Source organism: Podarcis vaucheri (assembly GCF_965113315.1).
Source record: "Podarcis vaucheri genome assembly, chromosome: 12".
Classification (NCBI taxonomy): Eukaryota; Metazoa; Chordata; class Lepidosauria; order Squamata; family Lacertidae; genus Podarcis; species Podarcis vaucheri.
The window spans coordinates 16428499-16450016 of NC_138750.1; the positions used below are offsets into that span (position 1 = coordinate 16428499).

At 41.7% G+C, this 21518-nt stretch overlaps 1 protein-coding gene and 1 long non-coding RNA gene across 2 annotated transcripts; one reads left to right on the plus strand and one right to left on the minus strand.

Moving 5' to 3' along the window:
• Positions 1–246: 246 nt before the first annotated feature.
• Positions 247–11520, minus strand: LOC309515349 (phospholipase A and acyltransferase 3-like). Its single transcript, XM_082193138.1, has 7 exons — positions 11506–11520; positions 10064–10151; positions 8457–8556; positions 7904–8049; positions 1777–1876; positions 1098–1366; positions 247–478 (listed from the first exon to the last, which is right to left on the minus strand). Exons 2-7 carry the CDS (start codon positions 10070–10072, stop codon positions 380–382), a joined length of 723 nt encoding a protein of 240 aa, XP_082049264.1. The 5' UTR covers positions 10073–10151; positions 11506–11520; the 3' UTR covers positions 247–379.
• Positions 3160–10153, plus strand: LOC309515391. Its single transcript, XR_014212452.1, has 2 exons — positions 3160–3737; positions 9337–10153. It is a non-coding gene; the product is annotated as an uncharacterized lncRNA (long non-coding RNA).
• Positions 11521–21518: the final 9998 nt, after the last annotated feature.

Consider the following 21518-nt stretch of genomic DNA (forward strand, 5'->3'; position numbering starts at 1 on the left):
AGCGAAACGTTGTACGTGTCAAGGGTGGCCTGAAACAAGATGGCGGCATCCTCCATTCCAAGTACAGAAGTTGACCAGACTTGATCAGTGTCCTCTACCACATCTAGAGGCAGCAGGGAGAAATTTGATTCAATTCACATTCAAATTCTTAACTAATATGCACTTTACAAAACAATGCACAAACTGAAACAGAGCCATCCTCCAAAATTCAGGGCAATGGATAAAGACAGAAAACCTAAATCTTGATTGATTTGATGTTTTTGTTTTTATTCAATAACTGTTGTTCTTTTAAAATGGGATCTTCTTAGAAGCCAGCCTAGGATTGTCCTGCAACAGTCTTTTAGATTGTTCACACGTCTCTTCATATATTGAACACTGACTAACGGCGTCTACCAATGATTGCAGCTGCTATCAAGCTTGCACCCGTGACCACAGCTCCTACAGTAGTAGTGATTGTCGCCCAGAGACCGACTTCCGCCTGCAAAAAATAAGAGGTTTAAGCATTTTTATTCACAGTGACCGATGGTCCTTCATTTCTCACAACAGAGTTGATATGAAACATTGCTTTAAATGTTTCTTTTGGAGACAGAAAATAGCCAGATTTGAAACTCTCAGATTCCAAGACAATTAACTCTGGGTTTAAAATATGCTTTAAAAATTAATTCCAAGTAACAGAACATGCTTTGGTGCAAAAATCTGAGTTCTGTGGTGAAAAATATTAAAGGAATAGAGACCCAACATTTTTCATCAGGGTACAAGCCTGTCATTAATTTGGAAACCTGAGTTCGGAGTTTGTAATCTTCTCATTTGTCACTTCAGACAATTTGAATGTATGAACTGTAGTTATTTTTAAATGCTATGATATCTATTTTTTTGTTGTTCTGGTTTGCAGTACTTCAACATACTCCAAGTAAATGTTCTGTTCTGCTCCCCATCTTTTAGAAGTAAATGGGGGTTAGAAATTAAATCCACATAAAAATAAATTAAATTACCTGCTTCTTAATCTCACTTCATTTTTCCAGGATCAGGAATTAAGAATGAATTTCAATATCACAGCACAGATTGTCATTACGAAAACATGAATGAATTCTACACACCTGTCTACTGTGAGGTTTGCCATATCGTAGTTTGGCGGCAAAATGTTCACAGTTCATCGTGGCCACATTGTAGTCTATCTCCATCCCAACATATTCATTTGCAGTGCTAATTATTTTGCTTACAGGCCTGGCCTTATATTTTCTGTCCTTCTCGTTGTTGACCTTCCACTTGTTTTTCCCAGCCACTTCTGAAAGCTTTTCTTTCTTCACCACTGCCCTTTTGGTGTTGGCAAGCAGGCGAATAGAGGGAGGTCTTACTATAACCTCATCTCAAGAACAGAGAGAGAAAAGAAACTCAGAAACAGTGACCATTAGGCGTGGATTCCTTGCATTTCATCAACAACATTGTATTCAAGAAGACATCAGTTGTTGTTTTGACAAATACTATTATTTTTTAAAAAATTGTTAGTCACTCTTATCTTGCCCAAGGCAACCCAAAACAACTTACAACCAACCAGAATGCAATCTCTTGGCTACAAAGCAGTCCTGTAACTGGCTTACAACAATTGCAAGTATCAGGACATAGACCTTCCAGCAACAATTAGTCCCTAAGCCAGTGGTGGGGAACCTCCCCCCCCCCAAGGGCTGTGTTTCTTCAGGGGTAATCTGCCAGTGTTCTCTATCATATTCTTCCCTGTCATAAAACCACCCTTTCTAGGAAATAATGAGAAGCTCTTACCTGCAGCAGTCAGGTGGACCACATATCCATCGCCTACGTAGATAGCCCAGTGTTGGTAACCAATTCGATAAATCTCAATCTGGTCTCCAGGCTTTGGGCTCTGCAAGAAGAAAGTGAGCCCATGTTTTCCTTGGCTAAACAGCTGTGCAAGTTTACTCAGAAGTAAGTCCCACTAGCTTCAATGAAACACACTCCCAAATACATAGGATCACAGCCACAGAGGCAGCCTTTTCTTTTATACTGTAGCTCAGGGATGGAGAACTTGGGGCCTTCCTGATGTTGTTGGACTACAACTCCCATAACCCCAGGACATTAGCTATAGTTGCTAGGCAGTGGTGTAGCGTGGGTTGTCAGCACCCGGGGCAAGGCAAGTAATTTGTGCCCCCTAACCCGTGGATTTGCGCCCCCTAACCCTAACCCCCAGATGTTGCACCCGGTGCGGCCGGCCCCCCCTGCACCCCCCACGCTACGCCACTGTTGCTAGGGCTAATGGGAGTTGGAATCCAACCATGTCTAGAGGACATATATTTATCCCAGACCTCACTCTGTGGCATCGTTATTTTTTTATTGTATTTATCATTTTAAATTTTACAAATTTTCACAATAATATTAAGCCAAAATAGAAAGCATACATTTTCCACTGACTTCCCTTCTCCCCTATCCATGGTTCATTTTATTAAACCTTTACTACTGCATAGTCTATATTTTTCATTTTCTCTCTTTTTCACTTTTTGTTCCAGTATACTTCATATCGCTGAAATCCTGTTAACATTTTTATATGTTTGTAATGATTTTTCAAATATTTCACAAATCTTTCCCAGTCTTCTTTAAAAGTTTTTTTCTTATTCTAGGGCTGCCACACGTCCTGGCTGATTTTTTCTGAATCCAGCTTTAAAACATGTGCCCAAAGTGGAAACTCTGGCCATGTGTGTATTTTTTTTTTTTTTGTGTGTGTGTGTGTGTGTGTGTGTATTCACCACCGGGGGGGGGGGGGGGATAAATACAATTCAAATCGGGGGAAATAAATACAGTTGTACTTCAGTTTTCGAAAAGCTTAGTTCTCGAACTACTTGGAACCTGAATACTTCAAACCCGGAAATTAGTGTTCTGGTTTTGGAACCTTTTTCGGAAGCCGAACGTGCTCTGTTCTGAGTGCACGGGAGCAGGAGCTGGATCGTGACTGTTCAGCTGCGGAGGTGCAGGCCCCTTCACACTTCCCTTGAGGGGTTCGCGGTGCTGCACTTTCCTCAAGGGAGAAGTTTAAAAGAGCCCCCTGCAACCCTGTGAAGGCAGCCAGGCACTCCTTAACTGAGCTGCCCACTCCTACTTGTGTGCAAGCACTCCACTCCTGCTTGCACCCGAGCCCTCCTCTCCTCTTCCTCCTCCCCCCCACCCCCAGCACGGAAGCTACGGCCCTGCTGGGGCGACAACACACATGCCCACAGAGAGGGCTTTGAGTGCCCTCTCTGGCATGTGTGCCATAGGTTTGCCACCACTGCACTATGAGGAAGCAGGCTATTCTCATGTTCTTTAAGCCTGAGAAAAGCACCACATCACCTCCTGCCCCATCCAATATACTGGTACCTCGGGTTACATACACTTCAGGTTACAGATGCTTCAGGTTACAGACTCCTCTAACCCAGAAATAATACCTTGGGTTAAGAACTTTGCTTTAGGATGAGAATAGAAATTGTGCTCCAGTGGCGCAGTGGCAGCAGGAGACCCCATTAGCTAAAGTGGTGCTTCAGGTTAAGAACAGTTTCAGGTTAAGAACGGACCTCCAGAACAAATTAAGTACGTAACCAGAGGTACCACTGTAGATGCTGCAAGGCCAGATGGAAATCCCCTTTCACTGAGGAAATCCCCCTATTCTTAGCTGTTTCCTGCTCTTGAGGTTTGTTTCTCTTCGCAGCTCTTTTTTTAAAAGACTTAATATTTATTGGTTTTATAAGAAGCCAGAGGTAGAAACAAAAAACAGTTCAAATATTGCACAATAAAATAAAGTATAAAAAGTAAAGCAAACTTAAAAATATTTGAGTCCAGAAAACTTACATAAAATTACAGGCATATAATCAGTATAGTACAGAGCCTTTACTGAGTTGCTGCTCTTATCGTGGATTTCATTCCAAGCTCTCTTTTTGCAAGAAATAAAAACTTAGTATCCATGGCTTGCAGGAGTCTCGCTCTCTTCCCCCACCCCACAAGTAGATGAATTTTTCAACCTTTGGACCCTGTGATTATTAACCAGTTTTTGCAAGGCAGGAGGAAGGAGCTAAAGCAGAGCTTTCCAAACTTTTCATGCTGGTGACACACTTTTTATACACACAGCATTTTGTGACACAGTAATTCAGTTTCACTAGCAAACAGGAGGTTAAACTAACCCCTTTCCAGCCCGGGAAGGAGCGCAGGCAGCATTCATGTGAAAACACCAACACACTGCAGCCGACACACGAATGTGTCGCAACACGCAGTTTGGAAAGTTCTGAGCTAGGGACAAAACTATCCTAAGCATTCTTACACAGAAGATAGTCTCACTGTGTTCAGTGTACGTTGGCTTGCAGCAGAGATAGCAGCGTAAGGCAAGCAGCAAGTCAAGTGGCAACTCTTACTTTGAAAAAACAGTCAAAGGGAAGACAATCAAAGGGAAGGTATTTTGGACTGGGTGGGGATCAATAGCCAATGTCTCCAATGCAAAGAGGTACTTACCTGAGCAATCATGTTTTGCTCTCACTATCCTCTCCTTTCAATCCTCAGATGTTTTTGTTCTTTTTCTGTTTCGTTTTCACTTTGTATCCTTTAATTATTATTATTATTTAAAAATCAGGTTCTCAGGAAGGCAACAGTTGACGTCAATATAACGTCTCCTGGCAACACTTCCTTAGTATAGAAACAGCAGGAAAAACATGTTTCATGCCATTATAGTTTTCCACATGCCAAAGAGGCCTAGAGCCCCACCCCAACTCCCCAATATCCCAACATTTTAAAGGTCATTCCTGGTTCTTTTCACTTCTAGAGTAAGGTTGCCAGATTTTTTCCCCAATGAATCTGGGGACACTTTTCAACTTCCTTCTAAATAGATGGATTTTGTCAGGGGACTGACTTGTAAATCTGGGGACTGTCCCCAGGAAACAGGGATGTCTGGTAACCTTATTCTAGAGGTGTAAGGAAAAGACTTCTACCCAATTACACAACAAAAAGGAAAATAACCAAATCACTTTTTTCCTGTCCTTGTATTTTGCTAGGCTCCTTGTATTTATGTTCTGGCTGTTCTGCAATGGTTTCCTGCCCCACAAGACCCGTTCACCACAATCTCTGTCTGAGGCAGGGGTAGCCAACATGCTGCTCTCTACATATTGTTGGACTCCATTGCCCATCACCATGGCCAATGTCTGCAGGGTCACAGGTTCACCACCCCTCTAGCAGGTGATGCTTTTCCTTGGCATGGGCGTACAGCTGATTCGGAAGACTTCCCCTTCACAATTGCTGCATCCTAGAAGCTGCAGCTATCTCTGTCTTCCAGACAGTTTCTTTCTGATCCTTCTCCTTGCTTTGACGACGAGTGTGTTTGTTTGTCTGCCTGCCTGCCTGCTTCTCTCTCTCTCTCTCTCTCTCTCTCTCTCTCTGTGTGTGTGTGTGTGTGTGTGTGTGTGCATGTGTCCCAATTCTCCAAGCATTGAGGAGTTCAGGGGCTCAGAATGCCCTCAGGTTCTGCTTCCATTGCAATGAAGTCACTGGAGACTTATTGGCATTTTGTGATATAGGAATTGCATAATTGCATGGGTTGACTGTAGGTAAAGATTCACAGCATTAAACACCCTAGAATTCTTCCGAAGAGCTCCCAGGGAGCTCTTGGATCCTCAGACTGATCTTGTTTCCAGAAGTTTAAGAAGTATGGAGAAGGACTTCTCATAAGAATTTACCCCCACTTGAAAAAAATGGTCCTACCCATTTGTCACCCGCAAATGGGGCAGTCAGGTTATTTTCAAAATGAAGAAATTCCATGTTCAGATGTCTTGGAGAACAAGGGGGGGGGGTGTTCATGATGAGTTCCGGCACTTCTTTTTCTAGAAAAATAGCACTGATTGATGATATGATGATGATGATGATGATGATGATGATGATGATGTCACCCCCCTTGGCTTGGCACCTTGCAAGGGGGAACTGCCTGCACCACCCTAAACCCAGTGTAAAATGCTCCCCCAACACAGATCTGGGCCCCCTCCCTGCCACCACCATTGTACTCACACTGCTACCTTCACCCGTGGCTGCACCCATGGCAGTGGTGGTACAGGTGGCTGTGGCCAGACTGGCAGCTGGGGGTGGGGCAGGGGTTGGATCTGCCGCCTGAGGCAAACTGCTTTGCCTTGTCTCATGGAAGGGCTGGACTTGACTCCATGCCAGGTGTGAGAGCTTAAAAAAACCGCTCACCCACTTTATTAAGCCGCATTGATGCAATGATGTGTCAGGAGATGAGTCGTTTTGGCTACCTCAGGTTACCTCAGGCGAAATGGACCAATGGTCTGACACAATATATGGCGGCCTTCTGGATTATGTTCACACTGAAGAATTGGACAACCACAGAGTTGTTTGTCTATGATATTAATATTGTGCAGTTTGAAGTGACTGGAAGTATAAGAACTGACTCCTTTTGGAATAGATCATTGTCCAGACCCATTAAAATATTATTCAAACTTTTACTGGCAGAACTCGAAGAAGAAGAAGAAGAAGAAGAAGAAGAAGAAGAAGAAGAAGAAGAAGAAGAAGTAGTCAACTCCCTTCAAAATGGAGATCTGCAACTCAGTATGACTGTACCAATGAATTCACAAGCTACACTGTTGTGGAATTCTTTATACAGGCACGTATTGATTTTTAACAACCGAGGCCTGCAGCAAAACGTTGTACGTGTCAAGGGTGGCCTGAAACAAGATGGTGGCATCCTCCATTCCAAGTACAGAAGTTGACCAGACTTCAAGTAAGTTGAATCTTACTTCAACGTTGATCAGTGTCCTCTACCACATCTAGAGGCAGGAGGGAGAAATTTGATTCAATTCACATTCAAATTCTTAACTAATCTGCACTTTACAAAACAATGCACAAACTGAAACAGAGCCATCCTCCAAAATTCAGAGCAATGGATAAAGACAGAAAACCTAACTCTTGATTGATTTGATGTTTTTATTTTTATTCAATAACTGTTGTTCTTTTAAAATGGGATCTTCTTAGAAGCCAGCCTAGGATTCTCCTCCAACAGTCTTTTAGATTGTTCACACGTCTCTTCATATATTGAACACTGACTAATGGTGTTTACCAATGATTGCAGCTGCTACCAAGCTTGCACCCGTGGCCACAGCTACAGTAGCAGCGAATGTCGCCCAGAAACCGACTGCCACCTGCAAAAAATAAGAGGTTTAAGCATTTTTATTCACAGTGACCGACGGTCCTTCATTTCTCACAACAGAGTTGATATGAAACATTGCTTTAAATGTTTCTTTTGGCAACAGAAAATAGCCAGATTTGAAACTCTCAGATTCCAAGACAATTAACTCTGGGTTTAAAATATGCTTTAAAAATTAATTCCAAGTAACAGAACATGCTTTGGTGCAAAAATCTGAGTTCTGTGGTGAAAAATATTAAGGGAATAGAGACCCAACATTTTTCATCAGGGTACAAGCCTGTCATTAATTTGGAAACCTGAGTTCAGAGTTTGTAATCTTCTCATTTGTCACTTCAGACAATTTGAATGTATGAACTGAAGTTATTTTTAAATGTTATGATATCTATTTTGTTGTTGTTCTGGTTTGCAGTACTTCAACATACTCCAAGTAAATGTTCCGTTCTGCTCCCCATCTTTGTAAATGAGGGTTAGAAATTAAATCCACATAAAAATAAATTAAATTACCTGCTTCTTAATCTCACTTCATTTTTCCAGGATCAGGAATTAAGAATGAATTTCAATATCACAGCACAGATTGCCATTACGAAAACATGAATGAATTCTACACACCTGTCTACTGTCACGTTGGCCATATCGTAGTATGGCAGCAAAATGTTCACAGTTGTGCACGACCACATCGTACATTATCTTTCCCCCAACATATCCATTTGCAGTGCTAATTATTTCGCTTACAGGACTGGCTTTATATTTTCTGTCCTTCTTGTTGTTGACCTTCCACTTGTTTTTCCCAGCCACTTCTGAAAGCTTTTCTTTCTTCACCACTCCCATTTTTGTGTAGGGAGTCGGGCAACTATAGAGAAAACTTTCCACACCCTCATCTCAAGAACACAGAGAGAAAAGAAACTCAGAAGCAGTGACAATTAGGCCTGGATTCCCTACATTTCATCAACAACATTGTTTTCAAGAAGACATCAGTTGTTGTTGTTTTGACAAATACTATTATTTTTTTAAAAAATGTTAGTCACTCTTATCTTGCCCAAGGCAACCCAAAACAACTTACACCCAACCAGAATGCAATCTCTTGGCTACAAAGCAGTCATCTAACTGGCTTACAACAATTGCAAGTATCAGGACATAGAACTTCCAGCAACAATTAGTCCCTAAGCCAGTGGTGGGGAACCTTCCCCACCCCCAAGGGCTGCGTTTCTTCAGGGGTAATCTGCCAATGTTCTCTGTCATATTCTTCCCTCTCATAAAACCACCCTTTCTAATGAGAAGCTCTTACCTGCAGCAGTCAGGTGGACCACATATCCATCGCCTACGTAGATAGCCCAGTGTTGGTAACCCAATCGATAAATCTCAATCTGGTCTCCAGGCTTTGGGCTCTGCAAGAAGAAAGTGAGCCCATGTTTTCCTTGGCTAAACAGCTGTGCAAGTTTACTCAGAAGTAAGTCCCACTAGGTTCAATGAAACACTCTCCCAAATACATAGGATCACAGCCACAGAGGCAGCCTTTTCTTTTATACTGTAGCTCAGGGATGGAGAACTTGTGGCCTTCCAGATGTTGCTGGACTACAACTCCCATAACCCCAGGACATTAGCCATAGTTGCTAGGGTTGATGGGAGTTCAAATCGAGCCACACCTAGAGGACAAATATTTATCCCAGACCTCACTCTATGGCATCGTTATCTTTTTTATTGTATTTATCATTTTCAATTTTACAAATTTGCACATAATATTAAGCCAAAATACAAACCATACATTTTCCATTGACTTCCCTTCTCCCCCGTCCATGGTTCATTTTATGAAACCTTTACTGCTGCTAGCAGTATCCTGTTTGATAGCATGCCAGTGCAAACAGATAAGTACCACTGCAATGGGAAGGTCCACAAGATAGCTTTCCGGATCATGTGGCCAGCATGATTAAACCGCTTCTGGCGCAATGGAACACTGTGACACAAACCAGAGCACATGGAAACGCCATTTACTTTCCTGCTGCAGCAGTGCCCATTTATCTACTTGCACTGGCGTGCTTTCAAACTGCTAGGTTGGCAGAAACTGGGACAGACCAATGGGAGCTCACAGGGATTTGAACTGCTGTCCTTCCAATCAGCAAGCCAGTGCAAGTAGACAAAATGCTTATTGATTTTATAACGAGCCAAAGGCAGAAACAAAAATCAGTTCAAATATTGCATAATAAAGTAAAGTATAAAAATGAAAGTCAAGCTAACTTAAATAAAAATATTTAAGTCAAGAAAACTTACATAAAATTACAGGCATATAAGCAGTACAGAGCTCTCTTTTTGCAAGAAACTTAGTATCCATGGCTTGCAGGAGCATCCTTCTCTTCCCCCACAAGTAGATGAATTTTTCAACCTTTGGACCCTGTGATTATTCATGGTTTTTCTAAGTCAGACTTGCAAGGCAGGGGGAAGGAGCTAAAGCAGAGCTTTCCAAACTTTTCATGCTGGTGAAACACTTTTTATACACGCAGCAAATTGTGACACAGTAATTCAGTTTCACTAGCAAACCGGAGGTTAAACTAACCCCTTTCCAGCCTAGGAGGAGCGCAGGCAGCATTCATGTGAAAACACCGACACACTGCAGCCGACGCACGAATGTGTCACAACACACTGTTTGGAAAGCTCTGATCTAGAGACAAAACTATCCTAAGTATTCTTACTCAGAAGTAAGTCTCACTGTTTTCAATGACATTTTGCTCCTAAACTGCACGTTGGCTTGCAGCCAGAGATAGCAGTGTATGGCAGACAGCAAGTCAAGTGGCAATTCTTACGTTGAAAAAACAGTCAAAGGGGAAACAATCAAAGGGAAGGTATTTTGGACAGGGTGGGGATTGATAGAAAATGTCCCCTATTCAAAGGGGTTCTTACCTGAGCCATTATGTTTTGCTCTCACCGTCCTCTCCTTTCAATCCTCAGATACTTTTGTTCTTTTTCAGTTTCATTTTCACTTTATATCCTTTAACAAAAAAACTTAAAAAATCATGTGCTCAGCAAGGCAACAGTTGACGTCAATGTAACATCTCCTGGCAACACTTCCTTAGTGTAGAAAAACAGCAGGAAACACGTTTTCCCTGCCAGGATAGTTTTCCACAAAGAGGCCTAGAGCCCCCACCCCAACTCACCAATATTCCAACATTTTAGAGGTCATTCCAGACAGTTTCTTTGTGATCCTTGTACCTGCTTTGACGACGAGTGTCTTTGTTTGTCTGCCTGCCTGCCTGCCTCTCTCTCTCTCTCTCTCTCTCCCTCTCTCTCTCTCTCTGTGTGTGTGTGCCCCAATTCTCCAACCATTGAGGAGTTCAGGGGCTCAGAATGCCCTCAGGTCCTGCTTCCATTGCAATGAAGTCACTGGAGACTTATTGGCATTTTGTGATATAGGACTTGCATAGTTATATGGGTTGACTGTAGGTAAAGATTCACAGCATTAAACACCCTAGAAATCTTCTGAAGAGCTCCCAGGAAGCTCTTGGATCCTCAGCCTGATCTTGTTTCCAGAAGTTTAAGAAGTATGGAGAAGGACTTTACCCCCACCTGAAAAAATGGCCCTTCCCATTTCCCACCCACAAATGGGGCAGTCAGGTTATTTTCAAAATGAAGAAATGCCATGTTCTGATGTCTTGGAGAACGGATATGTGGCTGATGTTTGTGGCTCCCTCTAATTGTGCCAAAATAGCAGCCCACCTACTGCACATGAAATTCTGTTACACTCTAATGCTAAGCAAATCCATGTGGAAAAAGCTTCCTCAGGGTCACTGCGATCCACTTTCAAAGAAGTGTATTGGTTATTAAGAACCAATTGCTGTTCAGAGTGGTTTATTAATAGCTGCTAAACAACCACCAATTTATTTCAAAATTAAGAGTACTGAACCAGATAAGGCCTAATTAATAGCTCGCTACCAGCATTTTGCTCTACCTTTTTAAATGTAGCACTGGAGCCAAGTACTGTAACTAATTTGAGCTCAGTTGTATTAACACCATTTCCATATTTCTGAAGCTGCAAATGGGTGGACCGGTATGTGAAACCAAAGGTCCTAGGTTCAGCTACCAACATCTCCAGGGGAAATTCTGACCTCTGTCAGAAGCCCTAGAGAGCCCCAGCCAATCAGTGTGGACATTACTGAGCCACATGGACCAGTAGTTGTGAGTCAGTCTAAGACACCACCCTGTGCTACCACATACCTCCATATACATTATACTCCTTGTCATGATAGGCATTTTTCTAATCAGTCGTAAAAAACAAACAGGTAAACGTCCACCTATATGCCACCCAACTATTAGAAGCTTGATACATTTCAAAATTAAAAACTAACCTGTTTCCCTTTTTTAGTCGCAGGAGCTGGAAGTCGTCCAACAGAAGATTTTTATTTGCTTCCCAATGCCACACCTATTTGCAGTACAGCGGTACCTCGGGTTAAGTACTTAATTCGTTCTGGAGGTCCATTCTTAACCTGAAACTGTTCTTAACCTGAAGCACCACTTTAGCTAATGGGGCCTCCTGCTGCTGCCGCGCCGCTGGAGCATGATTTCTGTTCTCATCCTAAACCAAAGTTCTTAACCTGAAGCACTATTTCTTGGTTAGCGGAGTCTGTAACCTGAAGCGTATGTAACCCGAGGTACCACTGTATTGGCTATGCTTTCCTTTTCATTGTCACTTGTCCACAATCAGTGTGCTTTCCTGGATACCACCTGTTTCATTGAATTACAGGTACGTCGCTTTAGAATTGCTTCTGAAAGAGCAAAAAAGAATCAGAGTGTTGAACTTCTACGTTTAAGTTTACACTAAGGACATAGGAATAAGGAAGCAATTCAATCAATACTGGAAATATAGAATTGTACTACAGGTATTTGGCTATGGAAAACCTGGCAACCTAAGATTGCACCTATTATTTTTCTATTATTCCCAATATCACATCACCCAGATTCCTCCCCTCCCCCAGCAAGGGAGAGATAAGCAATTTGAACCCTGGGGATCCAAAGGTTTGTGCACATTACGAGATTTCTATACCAACAATCAACCTGTATCTATTAATCATGTACCACATTTTTCTGTATATAACACGCCCCCATGGATAAACACCCTCTATTTTTTGGGACTCAAACTTAAGAAAATGGAGGGAAATTGCCCAGAGCTGTTGAACTTTTTTCCCGCTGACAATCTCTGGGGAGCAGAAACAAACTAGCCCACGTCACCAATATGCACTGACAATGTATAAGACGCCCCCCCCCCATTTAAAAAATTACTTTCCTGGCATAAAAATCTTGTCTAATATACAGAAAAGTAAGGTAAATTTAACCTTGTCAAATCTTAATAGTAACTGGATTTATTTTAATCAAATGAAGCTCTGAGACCCTTAACACAATTTGAAAAGTTCTACAAGCACAATGAGTGGAGAAAGGGAGGAATAGTTTCTAACTTGGGCTCCGTGTTGCTTAATGTAATTTACAGATCTATGGAACCCCTTAAAAACATGGTAACTGGATACTAACACACAAATTCTTCCCCAGGATTGGAGTAAAATTTGGGGATCATGACCTTTAAAATCTCTTTTGGAACGGACTTCCGGAACGGATTCTGTTTGACTTCCAAGGTACGACTGTATTGTCTTCATGGGAAAACCGCATGTTAAACCTTCTGCAATATACCTTTAGCCACTTTTCATTTTTGCCACCTTACAAGCACATTCTGTACAAAGGCCAAAATGGATGCCATTTACTCCAGGTTCATGCCTATCTCACCTCCCTCCCTCCAGTTACTAAATCTCTCTAATAGGTCTGGTATACCAGTTTAGGAAATCCTACCAAATTGGCTTTTGGGTCTGGCACTAGACCAAAGGCTTGGAGTGTGTCCCACTAAAAAGACGGCCATCTTTTGTTCCCTATAATGTCTCAGATTGCGCCTTTTCAAGCCCCGCTTTAAACCCCCCCCAAATAGTGTACGTTTTTCACATGCTACGCACTGAGCAATCAAACCTTTATTACTCATTTAATTTGGAAGCAATTACTTGCTGCCTGGATTTATCTCACACACTTTTCAAATCTCAAAGCTCTTTTAACAGTCAGTATTTAATGAGCATATGGCAAATGTCCTCGTGATTCCAAATGTAATACCTCCCTTTTAATGAAGGGGGGAATTAGAGCGATGTTTCACAATTCCCAGTTATTTGGGTTGTTAGACGCTCCAGAGGTATCAGCATTAAGGCCCTGAGACTTCATGAGGAGGCCGACGTGTTGACATGGAAGTGGGATGATGTAGACTGTAAATTGAACATGTAAAATAAAAGAGGCAGCCTATTTAATGAGAGGTGGGGAAAGCAGTCTCAAACAAATATAAAAGGCAGCACCATGAACAAATCAATTTAACAGGGTTAATGTTTCCCCTGTATATTTAAGGTTCCTTCACCTACCAACCAAGCCAGCTAGTAAGTAATCCTCTCAAGCCCTTATTCAATTTCCCACTTTGTATTTCTGCTACTGCTGAACGTTACTGTAGTATTGAAGGGGAACAGTTAGGGTTACCCCAAAAAGCCCTAAAACTGTGAATCCCCCCCCCCCCCAGCCAGGCCGCTTCAAGCATTTTTAAAACTGCATTTTCCTCTAAGACAAAAAAACATTAGCTAAGCATTCCGCTTGCTGTAACTAAAAAAGATTGCAACAAGGTAGAGAACAGTCCATTGTTTCTCAGGCCTTTCTCATGCCTTCTGGCCTTGCTAAAGAACCACATTGCAACTTGCTTTCTGTCCGGGAACCATGCCAAAGCACAAGAATGAAACAACTGGAACACACTGAAACCCTCTCACCCCCTTTCTGGGAAAAGTCCAAAAATGGTCCCAAGACAGGAGTTTTCTGTTCATGCTCAGGGGAACTCATGGGCAGGAGGAGGAGAAAAGGGGAGGGAACTGGAAGGGGATATAAACTATGTGCAATGGCTGTGAACTTCGTGCTTGTTTTGTGACTTATCACACTTGCTCCTCTGCCCACCCGGGTTGGCAGAATAAAAACTCTTTCTCTGGATTTTAACCCCTTGGTGTCGTTTGGCTCCTTTTCGTCCCTGCTCGGGTGCAACATTTTCCTACCCATGGATTAAAAAGGCTACAGTATGAGGCTGATTATTTTGTGAATCGGTGGGATAAATGGAAATTCTTATGCTTTTGGAGACAGAAATCCAAGACTAGCCTGAAACTAATAAGGGGCATGTGCAGACCAGGTGCTTTTTTCCTCGTTTGGCAAAAAATTATTTCATTTACAAATCCATCTAACATAGATTATCCATACTCATGGGTAGCTCTGTAGATACAAACTTCATAACAAATGCTTGTCAGTGATCGCTTTCTGTAGTTATTTTGGTGTCCTGTTAATTTCTGTTTCCTTTATATTGTCTCCAAGTGATATTTAAAACCTTTCTGCACCAACCCCTCTAGGAATCTTTTGTAATATGAGAGGTCTCCCATGTGGCCAGTACTTGAAAAGTTCATTCTGTCTAAATCAAGGAACTAGTTCCAGATGAATTTTGTACTTCTACAAAACAAGGTAGTTCAGTTCCAGTTCGTACAAATGAACTTTTCAGTTCATAAAAAGTTCATCCTTAGGTGGGTGAATTTCAATGTTCACAATATTATAAACTGCTGCGCTGAAGCATAGGGTCCACACACAAGTAATCAGATGACAGATAGTCAACAGATGATGCTCTCCCACAAATTGCATTTCAGTGTTAGAAAACACCCTGCTTAATTTGTGCCAGCCACACAGCTGTCAAAGGCAAAAGGCATTATTTGCTTTGTTCCTGCATTTGTATTTGTCACTGTGAGCTGCTCCTGTTGGAAGGGGGGGGGTGAACTATACTCGGAGTTGAGTGTGAATTTCATGCTCTTTATTCAGTTCATAGTAGCAATGATTAAAACTTTCCCCAAAACATCTAGCTATATATACATTATTTACACACTGGGCCCCGCGTGATTGGCTAATTCTGGGCTGCTTCTGTAGGCCAGTCAGGTTGTGGATTCACCTCCTTCAGAAGCCTGATTGGCTGCTCCTGCAGGCCAATCAAGTCGCTGATTCACTTCCACCTGGAGCTGGATTGGGTGGCTCCTGCAGACCAATCAGACTGCTGCATTCTGGATCCTATTTTTCTAGGATTCAGCTCAGTACATAACAGGGGAGCACTTGGGAGAAGAAAACCTCTCCTTCCTTCACCAGGAGCGGGCAGTTCAATTCTGTAGGGTGCTCTTCACAAGTGGCTTCTCTGCAGGAAAGCCACTTTCAGAGCTGTGCCTGCATCCTGCTGGAGCAATGCCCTCCACTCTCTGATCCTGCAGGATGAGGGGTCAGGTGGAAGATGCAACTGCTCGTCTGGTAGGTCTTGGCCTTTGTGCAAGGCTTCACACCTGACTCCTGTTCCCCTTCCTGCTTGAGGCCCTGCCCCAACCACCACAGATTGCTTTGAGCCATCAAACCTGAACCGTAGTGATCCGTGGCTGTCTCACCTTGATTGATGCCCAATTTACTCCAAATAAGCCCAAGCTGGCCCAGGACTCGTATGAATCTGGTGCACAGCCCTAGTAAGAGAACACCACTTGGCTCAGGAACTCTCCTGCAATATTCAGAGAAGTGCAAAAGATGGCTGCATTTCGGTTCTGCCAAATGAACTAGATTTGCCTCTAAATGTCAACAGAATCAAATCTCTCCAGCATCCCTACCTGCCAGCAGCACCGAGTCTGCATGCAGATGTCACCTGGGCTTCGCAGCTCCAGAACAAAAGCACTGAACGGTGCCCAAAATGGTCACCATGGAAGCCCAGTTCTACACACAGAATAAATCCTGTTACTATAAATGCCTACCTTGTTCTAGCTGCAACACAAGATTGTTATGTTATGCCAGTTCTTTTATATATATGTGTATATATGTATATGTGTGTATATATATAGTGTATATTTATAGACTATATTTATATTTATATACACATATACACACACACACACACAATGCTTCTTATCTCTGCCCCTTTTGATAACTCTCATGCTGATGAAATCACAGGAGTCTAGAAAAATAAATGATTTCCTTTTACGCCTTCTTAGGCTGAAATCCTTTGCATACATCCCTGGGAGGAAGCCCAGTCAGATACAATGGGACTTGCTTCTGAGTAAACATTGCTTAGGATTGTGCTTCAAACATTCTCTGTACAGATGACAGATAATGAATGACACAAACAAATTGCTTAATGGAAAAGGAGTGGTGCTTATCGCTCTGCAGAGGAAACATATCAGGATGCCAAAGGGATTGCTTTTTATCTTAAGGCATTAATGACTTAATGCAAAGGCAAACCTGATTATGGAAAAGGGGCTTGAGTAAATGAAGACAATGTTTATTTTTCTTGGTAATTAAGAATTTAAACGCTGCCACTTTAAGAATCAAATTCTCCTTTTTTAAGATCTCACTCCAAGCATTTGAAACACCTTGGTCCTCTGTGCTTGCCCCACCCACCAAACAAAGGCCATGATTGGCTGGTTCAGATAAGGATTTTTGATGGGCAGTGCCACAAGACTGGCTGAGGTAGATTCCAGTGGCCAGCTGCAAGAGAAAATTGTTCTCTCTGTGCCCAGGGGGAGCTGCATCCGGCCACAGCTGCTACCCATCCAGAATTCGGATGAGGGCCTCTTATTTTCTGCCACATCATCAATAACACCATCCTTTTCAAATAGTAGAAGGTGATGTCCTCTCCCCCTCTTTTGCAGAAATAATTCCCGCTGCCACCTTAAATAATCAATCACCCACCCAACCAAATAATTTCCACAAGCAAAGATGATGTCTGACATTTCAAGCTCAGCTTTGAATTCTTAGTGGTGAATATAGTTTATCTCATATGCTTTTCTTATAGAAAAAGGGACTTTGTCTCTTCTGCAAGTCCTTCAACAAATTTGGGATAAGTAACATCTAACCAAGGGACGCGGATGGCACTGTGGGTTAAACCACAGAGCCTAGGACTTGCCGATCAGAAGGTCGGCAGTTCGAATCCCCGCGACGGGGTGAGCTCCCGTTGCTCGGTCCCTGCTCCTGCCCACCTAGCAGTTTGAAAGCACGTCAAAGTGCAAGTAGATAAATAAGTACCGCTCCGGCGGAAAGGTAAACGGTGTTTCCATGCGCTGCTCTGGTTCGCCAGAAGCGGCTTAGTCATGCTGACCCGGAAGCTGTAGGCTGGCTCCCTCGGCCAATAAAGCGAGATGAGCGCCACAACCCCAGAGTCGGTCACGACTGGATCTAATGGTCAGGGGTCCCTTTACCTTTTTTAACATCTAACCGGTTCAACATTTCACTTGATGTAAAATAAAGCCTTTCTGTTCTTGGTACTCTTTGTGCTTCTGATGGTTTCGGTCACAGGCTTATGTTTCTGTATACAGTGGTACCTCTGGTTACATACTTAATTTGTTCCGGAGGTCCGTTCTTAACCTGAAACTGTTCTTAACCTAAAGCACCACTTTAGCTAATGGGGCCTCCTGTTGCCACCGCGCTGCCGGAGCACAATTTCTGTTCTCATCCTGAAGCAAAGTTCTTAACCCGAGGTAATATTTCTGGGTTAGCGGAGTCTGTAACCTGAAGTGTATGTAACCTGAAGCATATGTAACCTGAGGTACCACTGTATCTTGCAAGCCATGGGCCTCATTCCTTATGATGGTACTTTCCACTTACCTTTCTGCATCTCATTATAAATATCCGGCTTTATTATTTTTTCTTCTGAATGTAACATCTCATGCCAGCCTTGGTTGGGTTTAGTTTTTATTTGTTTGTCTCATGAGGTTCTATTTTGTCCTTTGGGTTATATGGATAAAATTCAATAAAAATAGATTTAAAAACCCTTATCCTCTTCTTAAAAGGTAAAGGTACCCCTGCCCGTACGGGCCAGTCGTATCCGACTCTGGGGTTGTGCGCCCATCTCACTTAAAAGGCCGGGGGCCAGCGCTGTCCGGCGACACTTCTGGGGCACGTGGCCAGCGTGATGAAGCTGCTCTGGTGAGCCTGCACCAGCGTAGCACACGGAAATGCTGTTTACCTTCCCGCTATAAAGCGGTACCTATTTATCTACTTGCACTTAAGGGTGCTTTCGAACTGCTAGGTGGGCAGGAGCTGGGATCGAACGACAGGAGCTCACCCCTCCGCGGATATTCGAACCGCCGACCATGTGATCGGCAAGTCCTAGGCGCTGAGGTTTTACCCACAGCACCACCCGCGTCCCTATACTCTTCTTACAGGACCTAAAATGCAAATGTTGCAGAACAGGAGGTTCATGTTGCAAATTCTCCAAAATATAATGAAAAATCGATTTCTTTTTCTGAAAGGACATAAAAAGCAGATGCTACCAAACTTAAAATATTATTGACCTTTCAAATGGTTTTTTTTAAAAAGAGAAACATATGCTGAAATTACTACAACAACAAATTAAATTTGTATGCCACCCTTCGTCTCTGTAGATCTCAAGTACATAACATAAAAATACAAGATAAAAACACAAAATACATAATAAAAACAAGAACCAAAAAGAAAACCACAAACCTGTAAAGTAAAGTAACATGTAAAGACATTTATCCTTTTTAATATGAAGTTTTTCAGTCACTTGAAAGACTTCCACATACTGCTACAGTGGCATTACCCATTTTCATTTTTTAATTTTTTTGATTCATTCCTCATTCAGAGGTATGGCTCCCAAGCAAATTTTTGTATCACTGATTGGACAACTGCATTTTGTAGTAGAGTTCCATCCCTTAATCTCCAGTTAAACAGAACTGAACAAAATAATAATAATGATCCCAGTCTGTGTCATTAAGAAATGCAATCAGCTATTAACCTCAGAATTCTCCTCAATTTACATGAGGATTAAACTTGAGTCCTCCATTTGTAACCCAGACTTCCTAAGCGGGGGCAAAAATAATAATAAAAATCTGACACCAACATTTTTTTTTTTTTTACTCTATATCCTGAGAAATCAGATGGCTGCTTTGCAAAACTATGCAAAAAAAGGTAATCTGTTTCTTGCCAGATGGGATCCCTCCACTGCGTCTTTCCATAGCCTCATTAGGCAAAGCTCTATATTATAGGTTAATCTTGCACTCTAATGGAGCACTGTGTGAAATTATAAACATAAAGCAGATAAGTATTTTGAGTATCCTCACTTTATTTTATGCAATGATAAGAACTAACCACTATTTACAGATACTTCATAGATAGTGGTTTCCTAGTCTGCTTTTCTATTTTATACCCTTGGAAGTAAGCAGGAAGGCAAGCATGCAGTTTTGTGACATTGTGACCCCTTACTAGATTGCTTCACCTGGTCAGGAGAAGACACCAATATGAGGGATGGGAACAAGGCAACTGAGAAATTGGAGGCTTTGTTGTGTGACGAAACTGTGCTATGCCACTGAAATGGAAAAAGAACAAAATGTTAGTCTCCTCACCTTTTTAAAGTCTATTTTGTAGATGCGGAGAGAGCACATCCATCTGTTATCTGTTTTCACATTCTTTTATTTATGAAACCAAATCAGCCAGTGAATTTATATTGAAATGGAGGAACCAAGTCAAAATGGAATCCCTAACCAACTCTTGTTCCCTCTCTGATGACTTTCCGACACTATGCAGAGATGCTCCCCCCCCCCCATGTATATATAGGGATGCATGGCAACCTAAAAATAGCTCACCAACTTTGCCCAAAAAAGCTCAACAGCTATCTGGATTTTCACTGTTTGAAATATGGCAACCCTACTCTGATATGTGTTGTCTGTGTCCTCTTATCTACTTGCTTGTTTCCTATTTTGAATTTTTATTGTTTTATTATTAGATTGTAAGCAGCTTTGAGCCTTAAAAAAAATGAAAAAGCTGGCTAGAAAGACTTTAAATAAATAATAATTTGATGAGTTTATAAAAACCTGCAAAACATGATGCTTAAATATATTGTTTCCTTGTCTTATACAGTGGTACCTCGCAAGACGAATGCCTCGCAAGACAAAAAACTCGCTAGACGAAAGGTTTTTCCGTTTTCAATTTGCCTCGCAAGACGAATTTCACCTATGGGCTTGCTTCACAAGACGAAAACGTCTTGCGACTTTGTTTCCTTTGTCTAAAAACAAAGACATGTTTTGTTTATAAAGTTAATTTATTTTCCCTTCAATTTTTGAACTGCTCTTTACAGTATGTGTGACTTTAAAGAGCAGTTAATAAACTGTTGTTGTACCAAATTTGGCTTTGTTTGGACTTTTTTTGACCATAGGAACGCATTGATTGATTTCCAATGCATTCCTATGGGATTTCGTGATTCGCAAGACGAAAAATTCGCTAGACGACAAAACTTGCGGAACGAATTAATTTCGTCTTGCGGGGCACCACTGTACCTTGGAGTTTACCCTTTGCCCAAATATGAATGGGTGGGTTTTGTTCCTTGATGGTCTATTTGTCATTAAGAAGTGTGGAACCTACAACCAAGTGTTGTGCTGTATAACCTTTATCCTAGTAGCAGGGCTCAGGGTTCCTGCCAGTAAGCAAGCAAAATAAACAAAAAACAAAAAACTGGATTATGAGAAAGTGGTGGGACAGTTGCAATTGCAGTTTATTTTACAGTTGAAAGTAGCGTTTAGACTGGCAAACACAGGTAAATAATATTGTAAGCATTGCAGTGATTTGGGTTTGCAGTGATTTGTAGTTTTCTTTTTTTAATGTCAAATATATTTATTATCTTTCTTCCAAGAGCAGCACATGTTTCACACAGGATGAAAATCTAAGGCTTATGCAAATCCTTAGCCCTCAACATTGAAAAATATATATGCTTATATATGAAGAATACAAATGCTGTAATAAATTAAGCCTTGATGCAACAACATGAGTTAAAAAAACCTCTAAAAATCCTCAATAGTTGATCCCGAAACATTTGTTTTTTTGTGCATCTGTATACACAAACAAAGTGATTTTCATTGTAGTTTTCTTTTTTAAATTACCTAACATAGCTAGTTAAACTAAAAAATAAGAAAGGCAGAAAAGAAAGTACAGAGCAAAAATCATATACACCAAACTGTGTTGTAAACCTCAGGATCTATTTTGCCATATGTTTTACTATCTGTTGGCACTCACTACCGGAGTTCGCAAACAGAGGGACTGATGTCGATGTATCTCACCAAGATGAAACATTCATTCATAGGGGAAGCTTCACGAAGCAGCTAAGAGATCGCATGAAGGATGACACTCGGTTTTAGCACAAATTGAAACCTTCCATTTAAAGATGGAAAGCAAAACCTGCGCCTGACAGCAAGACACCCACAGATTGTCATGTTGATAAAATACTTGCTTTCAG

What these genes read in the sequence shown, in the direction of transcription:
- LOC309515349 (XM_082193138.1), bottom strand. An exon ending in GGTCCACCTGACTGCTGCAG is followed by an intron (nt 8,050 to 8,456) that starts GTAAGAGCTTCT and finishes TGTGTTCTTGAG; the next exon opens with ATGAGGGTGTGGAAAGTTTT. An exon ending in GAAAATATAAAGCCAGTCCT is followed by an intron (nt 1,877 to 7,903) that starts GTAAGCGAAATA and finishes TTCTTCTTGCAG; the next exon opens with AGCCCAAAGCCTGGAGACCA.